The 7,708-nt window shown below is 31.4% G+C and overlaps 1 protein-coding gene across 1 annotated transcript in view; it reads left to right on the forward strand.

Moving 5' to 3' along the window:
* ADAM32 (ADAM metallopeptidase domain 32) overlaps positions 1-7,708 on the forward strand; it is a 162,747-nt gene that overhangs the window by 67,876 nt on the left and 87,163 nt on the right. Inside the window, exon 10 of the mRNA XM_059384215.1 lies at positions 2,809-2,890. Within this exon, the coding sequence (XP_059240198.1) occupies positions 2,809-2,890 (82 nt within the window). The remainder of the gene's footprint in view (positions 1-2,808; positions 2,891-7,708) is intronic.

The following is a 7,708-nucleotide window of genomic DNA, read 5'->3' on the forward strand; positions in this document are numbered from 1 at the left end:
CACTCGCTAGCGTCTCTGACCCACAGAGTCCAACAATGTCCTCCCCTGACATTTAGTGGATTTCTAGAGCTTGTTCTTTTATGTACTAGTTGCTCTTTTAACCATGGGTTTTTTTTATTGTTTGTTTTTTGTTTTGTTTTGTTTTTCTTTTCTTTCTGTGCCCCAGGGCAGATGAATCTGCTCCTGGTCTTTCAGTGCTATCACTCCTCACTGCCATTCGCAGTTTTAGATTTGGGATTTCTCTTCATTACTGTGTCTCCTGTCTTGCCAGTCCCTCTTGTCTTTCTATCTTTCATTGTATAGAAGCTGTTCAGTTAGCCGTAAGTCCTTTTTCAGGAGGAGTGTCTCTACAAATAGGTATAGATTTGGTATGTCTATGGAGGAGGTAAGATCAGGATCTTCCTATGTTGCCATCCTGGACCAGCTCTTCCTATTAAGTGTTCTTTAAGCATTTAGGTACATGTCCTATATAATATATATGATTTCAGAATATTTTCTGGCTGTGGATAGTCTTTTCATTTTCTTAATAGTATATTTTAAAAAGCAGATTTTTATGAATTCATTATTATCCTATCAATTTTTTATTTTATGAATCATGTTTTGGATGATAAATCATGTTTTGATGTAGTACCAAAAAATATGAAGGAGGACATTTTTGCATATGAATAATTATTCAACATTAATTCTTGAAAAAATTATAGTTTCTCCATTTAATTGCTTTTGCATTTTTGGGCTCTTTTTGCACTTGGGCTCCCTCCTCAGTAGCAACAGTGATTTGACTTTATATGTAAGAGTTTATTTTTGGCCTCTTTTGTGAATAACTCACTGCCTTGATCACTATAGCTTTATAAAAATCATTTAAATCAAGTAGTATAAATTCTCCAAATGTATTCTTTTTGAAAATTGTTTCGGTTATTCTAAGTTTTTGTCTTTCTACATAAGTGCTTTAAAATATCTTGCTAGAATGTTGATTGGAACTGCATAGAATCTATACAGTAGTGTGGAGAGAACTGGCAGCTTAATAATACTAACTCTTCCAGTCAATGCACTTGGTATTTTCTTCTATTTACTTAGATCTTTTTACATTTCTTTCATCAATGTTCTGTAGTATACAGTTCTGTCAGTATACAGATATACCAGTGTCTATCAGGATACATATTTTTCTCACATTATGTTAGCTTTATATCCTAGTATATCATGTTTTTAGTGCTATTTTTTCTTCTTTTTTGAACACAGAATGGAAAAAATTAATTTACTTATCTTTAAATTTTTTATTCAAATGTATTTGAATTCTGCATAACATTGTAAATTTAAGGTATGCAACATGTTAATAAATACATTTATATATTATATGATTGCTGTTGCAGTGGTCATAAGCACATCTATCATGTTATATAATTATCATTTTTGTGTGATTGAAATAATAAATTTCTAAGCTCTTAGCAGATTTCAAGATTATAAAACAACATTGTTATCTCCTCTATTGTATTGGATCTGTAGGTCTTACTGACTACTCATTGCATGTTCATACCCTTAAATAACATCAGCACTATTGTAAATGTTTCATTTTACTTCAGTTTCAAATATTTTATTGCTAGTATGTGAAAATCAGATTGACTTTTGTACATTGACTTTGAGACATGAAAACCTGCTGAACACACTCAGTGCTAGTAGCTTTTTTATATACTGTGGGATTTCCTAGATAGACAACCACGTCATCCATAAACAGAGAAAACTGTATTCCTTCTTTTCCAATCCATATACCTTTTATTTTACATTTTTGGCCTTATTTAACAGGCTAGAACCTCTAGTATGATGCTGAATACCAGTCCTTACATTTTCACATCTATTGGTAGCACTCTCTTGGATTAAGAATGAGTGTAAATAGTACTCAAAACATGGGGGAACGGGGAGCCAAAGTTGCATGTAAGAGTGAATACTTGTAAACAAGTGCTGGAAGGGTTAGGCATAAAAAATATCAGAGAGACAGAATAAAGAGAGCACTAGGAAGACAGTGCAATGTGATGCGAAGTACAGTTGAAACTGGGGGATGTTCCAATTGATAACTGAAACAAGTTCCTTTATATAGTTTGGGATGTTTGTTTTGATGGGGGTTCTAAAGATGGCAGAACACGTTTAGAGTGTCTGTATCTTAGTGGTTGAAAGTATGGCTCTGGGTTCAGATTGCCTAAATTCATATCCTTCACTAGCACTTATTAATTGTGTTACCTTGAGATAGTTACTTTTAAGTTCTCATCTGATGTATGATTTGTTCAATGGAGATAATAATATCTATTTCACTGGCTTAAATTGAGAATTAAATGGGATAATTTTTATGAAAAATCTCTGAGAATAGTGCATTATTATATGACAATTTATATGGGCCCTTACTCAAAGAAGAATTAATAATGTTAAGTTATAGAGCAATGAAGTCATTCTTATGAGAAACTGGTAATAATAATAATAATAGTTTTATACAGAAGTAGAAAATGATTCCAGGGTCCTGGGATTGAGTCCCTTGTTCAGCAAGGAGTCTGCTTCTCTCTCTGCCTGCTGCTCCACTTGCTGGTGCTCTGTCTCTTTCTCTCTCTGAAAAATAAATAAATAAAATCTTAAAAAGTATATATAATATGCTTAATATCATTTAATTAAAAATGTCTTCTTAATTTGAAATAGTAAGTATGGAAAGATTGTTCCTCAGTTTGCTTCAGTCTAGGACTTTATGGGCCCCAGACAAATTATTAGCAGAAATTCTCATCTTTGAAATATTTTTCAAAATTAATTATAAATATATACTTATTTATTTAGCTATAGAGATCATCCAGATTATGTAGGAGCAACAATTCCTGGAAAGATGTGTGTTACTCATTATTCGGCTGGAATTGCTTTGGTATGTAATTATTTAATCTTACTATTTAAAAAAATTTATACATTTAAAAATCATTCAACATTATAACAAAATTTTATACAGTTTACATTTATACTTGCATTTAGAGATTACACTTTCTACTTGTTAAAAATTTGAAATGTGTAGAAGGAAGAATATTTTGTAGAATAAATCTGTTGCAATTCTTTTGGAAGTAGGAAGTAGAATAAAAATATCACAAATACATGTGCATTCCTTAATATAGACAATAGTACATCATGAAAAATTATCTGTAAAAAATTTTTATAATCCAAACAGATTTTTGCTTGTAAACATAAAGTTGGAGAATTTAAAAGAAATTTAATGAGTATTTAAAAGAAACTTTTTATGTCTGTTTAAAAAATTTATAATATTTGTAAATATTTGTAAATAAATTATTGATATAATAAAATATATAATATTTTATATATTTTATATATTTATATATTTATATATATAATATATATAATAAAATATTTGTAAATAAATTATTGATATAATTAGATGCATCATTGAAAGGTAAAGTAATTGGTTGAGGAACTTTCCCATCCTGTTCATTTTTTTTAAAAAAACAAATTTAAGTACTAAAAAATTTTTTGATTACAAAATAATTTATGTTCTGCCTCATTTAAAAGTTAAATAGAAACATATAAGGAAATTTATGTAAATTTATGGCATCTCTCTACTCAGGAAGTGATGACCACTATTAATATTTTGATTAATATGTATCTTCTACATTGTGTCTTTATCTGTTACTGTGGCTCCCTCTCTATATGTTTTTGCAAAAGTGGGATTTTACTTATGCAAATATATATATATATATAAAAATATATATATATAAAAATATATATATTTTTAAAGATTTTTATTTATTTATTTGACAGACAGTGATCACAAGTAGGCAGAGAGGCAGGCAGAGAGAGAGGAAGGGAAGCCGACTTGCCGCTGAGCAGAGAGCCCGATGTGGGGCTTGATCCCAGGACCCTGGGATCATGACCTGAGCTGAAGGCAGAGGCTTAACCCACTGAGCCACCCAGGCGCCCTCATATTTTTGTTTCTGATACTCATAATTTTTATTACAAAATTTGTGCATGTACCTGGCAAAGTTATTTTAATTATAAGTATAAAAAGCAAAATTCGATAGTAATTCTTCCTTATCTTCTTCAGGAAGTCCTACTGAAGACTTTATAATTTCTGTTTAAACTCTTCTTGTAGCTAAATTTATTATTTAAAGTAAATGTTCTCTTCCCCCTATTTTGATTTATAAACTTTAGGCAATGTTGGTCATATTATCTATAACATATTTAGCCCACACTCTGTCATGTATATATTCTTATATTTTTATTATTTTAACAACATTCACATTATTATTAAAATATATTATTACATACTACTTTTAAAATACATATAGTATATATTTATATTTAGTATGTAATATATAGCATACATATATATGGTATATAATATTATATATTATTAAAATATGTTACCAAATAATATACTATATATACTATTGAAATATATGATAATTATATATCATTATACATTATTTGCATAAGTAATTTATAGTTATACATGTATAATATATACATAATATATAATATTACATGATCTTATTTTAATAATTATATTTTATTCATATATTTTTGTATTATATTGACTTACCTTAGGCAATGCCCATTAATTACTTAGTATGAAAAATAAATTAGAATAGTTGAACACTTCTTATATCCATTGTCAAGATTAGTAAAAAATACTATAAAAACTTTTATACTTTAAATTAATGAATAGTATTTTATAATATTGTGATATGTAAGTAATATTAACTCTTGGGTAAAGAAATATATTGTTATGCTAGTAAAGCTGTGATGGTCAGAGGAGGACCTCTTAGGCATCAGGGTCTAATGGAAATGCTTAATTAGCTCCTTACTTCTTTATCTTCTATGAGTGAAACCAACAGCCATAGAAAATTAAATATTATCTTCCTTTTCTTAGAATCCTTTCCTGATTTTTTGGAGTAATTCTTGAGTTTTTTGTTTGTTTGGTTTCCAGTTTATTGTTTAAAATATTGTTATTTTTCTATTTGAATTGGGTATTGTATATTGAATTCAAAATAAAGAAAAATTTATGTCTTCATAGGTCTGAATGTGGGCCAGTTCAGGATTAGTTTCTAGACCAGACTTTTCTTTCAATGTTAACTATTTTTTCTGGCATCCTGTGGGTTATATCCTAAATGTACTAGGTGTTAAATTATTTTCAAAATTATTCTTTACATTCCTTTAATTACAAGAAATAATTTTCTTTTGTTTTTGACCCAATTCTTTGCCCAGTGTTCTGGGTGTAGGACTTTTTAGGCAGGAGGTCTTTCCTCCAGGAAACTCATTGCCTGCTCCTACCCTAGCAGGAAGACAAGAGGGAACTTCCAGCTATGACTGCCCATCTCTCACCTGTAGCCTTTCGGTTTGCTTTTGGGGTATTGGAGACATGAGATAGATGTGGGCCAGATATGACTGAGGAACATTTATTACACTTGAGTACAATTCAAAATGGGCTAGGTCTACCAGTGCCACAGGTCTAGATTTACCTTTATTTTTCTGGAAAGCTAGGAAGAATATTTTACTTATTTTCATTTTTAAATTTTTTTAAAAGATTTTATCTATTTACTTGACAGAGATCACAAGTAGGCAGAGAAAGGAGGAAGCAGGCTCCCCGCTGAGCAGAGAGCCCGTTGTGGGACTTGATCCCAGGACCCTGGGATTATGAACTGAGCTGAAGGCAGAGGCTTTAACCCACTGAGCCACCCAGGCACCCTAGGAAGAATATTTTAGAACTACTTTACCATTCAACAAAAGGATTGAGGAAGGAATATAGGAATCTAAAATATTTTAATTTTTTGATATAGGTCTTTTTAAAAATTTTATTTCCAGTATAGTTAACAGTGTTGTATTCACTTCAGGGGTACAATATAATGATTGGATAATTCTGTATATTACTCAGTTTTCAGCAAATAAGTGTACTCTTAATCCCCTTCATCTGTTTCACCTGTACCCTCCCCCCTCCTTATGGTAACCATCAGTTCTTCATAGTTAGAAGTCTAGTTTTTGTTTTGCGTCTTTCCTTCCCTTTCATTTGTTTTGTTTCTTAAATTCCATGTATGAGTGAAATCAGATGGTATTTCTCTCTGACTTATTTCACTCAGCATTATATCTTCTAGATCCATCCATCCTGTTGTTGCAAATGGCATGACTTCATTCTTTTTTTTAAGTTGTTATTTAAATTCCAGTTAACATACAGTATAATATTAGTTTCAGTGTACAATTAGTGATTTTATACTTCCATACAAAACCTGGTGCTTATCACAAGTACACTTCCTAATCCCATTACTTATTTCATCCATCCCAAAACCCACCTCCCCTCTGGTAAGCATCAGCTTGTTCTCTGCATTTGAGGGACTATTTCTTGGTTTGCCCCCTCTCTTTTTTTACTGCTAGGCTCATTTGTTTTGTTTCTTCTGCTCATGAAATTTTGTTCTTTTATAATTTTCTTCTAATTATTGTCTTGTCTTTTTCTTTCTTTCTTTTTTTTTTTTTAAAGATTTTATTTATTTATTTGACAGACAGAGATCACAAGTAGGCAGAGAGGCAGGCAGAGAGAGAGAGGAGGAAGCAGGCTCCCCGCTGAGCAGAGAGCCCTAGGATCACGACCCACTGAGTTACCTAGGTGTCCCGTCTTTTCTTTTTCATTGAAGTCCCTTTGACATATTTTTAAAGGTCAGTTTAGTGGTGATAAATTCTTTTAACTTTTGTTTGTCTGAGAAACTCTTTGTGTCCTTGAATTCTGAATGATAGCCTTGTCAGGGAGAGTATTATTGTTTGTAGTTTTCTTCTTTCAGCATTTTAAATATGTTACACTACTACATTTTGGCCTGCAAGGTTCCTGCTGAAAAACCAGCTGATAGCATTATTAAGGGGTTTCCTTGTACATAATATTTGTTTTGCTCTTGGTACTTTTAAGATTCTCTCTTTATCTTAATCTTTGCCATTTTAATTATTATGTATTGTAGTGTGTGCTTCCTGTGGTTTATTTTCTTTGTGGCTGTCTGTGCTTCCTGGACCTGGGTGTCTGTTTCTTTCCCCAGGTTAGTGAAGTTTGCAGCCAGTATTTTTCCAAATAAGTTTTCTGCTCTCTTCTCTCTCTTTTATTTTGGGGATCTCTATTATGAGAGTATTAGTATGCTTGATGTTATACCAGAGGTCCCTTAGCATATCCTCATTTAAACTGATAAGAATAGATATCCTCATTTAAAAAATTTGTTTTTACTTTGTTGCTGTTCAACTTGGGCACTTTCTATTACCCTGTCTTCCCAAGCATTAATTCATCTTCTGCTTTCTCTAATCTTTTTTTTTTATCCTCTCTAGTGTATTTTTCATTTTAGTTATTCTATTCTTCAAGTGTGATTTTTTAAAAACTATTTTCTGTCTCTTTGTTGAAGTTCCAATGAGTTCATCCATTCTTCTTTCCAGTCCAGTGAGCATGTTTTTATTTATTTATTTATTTACTTATTTAAGATAGAGAGAGAGAGAGAGAGTAGGAACTGGGGGGAAAGGGAAAGGGAGAAGCAGGCTCCCCAATGAACAGGGAGCCCAAAATGGGGCTCAATCCCAGGACCCTGGGTTGGTGATGTGAGCTGAAGACAGATGCTTAACTGACTGAACCACCCAGGCATCCCTCCAGTGAGGATGTTTTTCACCATTACTTTTTTTTTTTTTTTAAATGTGAAGCATTCTTTTTTTTTTTTTTTTT

The sequence above is a fragment of the Mustela nigripes genome, chromosome 18 (assembly GCF_022355385.1).
Source record: "Mustela nigripes isolate SB6536 chromosome 18, MUSNIG.SB6536, whole genome shotgun sequence".
Lineage (NCBI taxonomy): Eukaryota > Metazoa > Chordata > Mammalia > Carnivora > Mustelidae > Mustela > Mustela nigripes.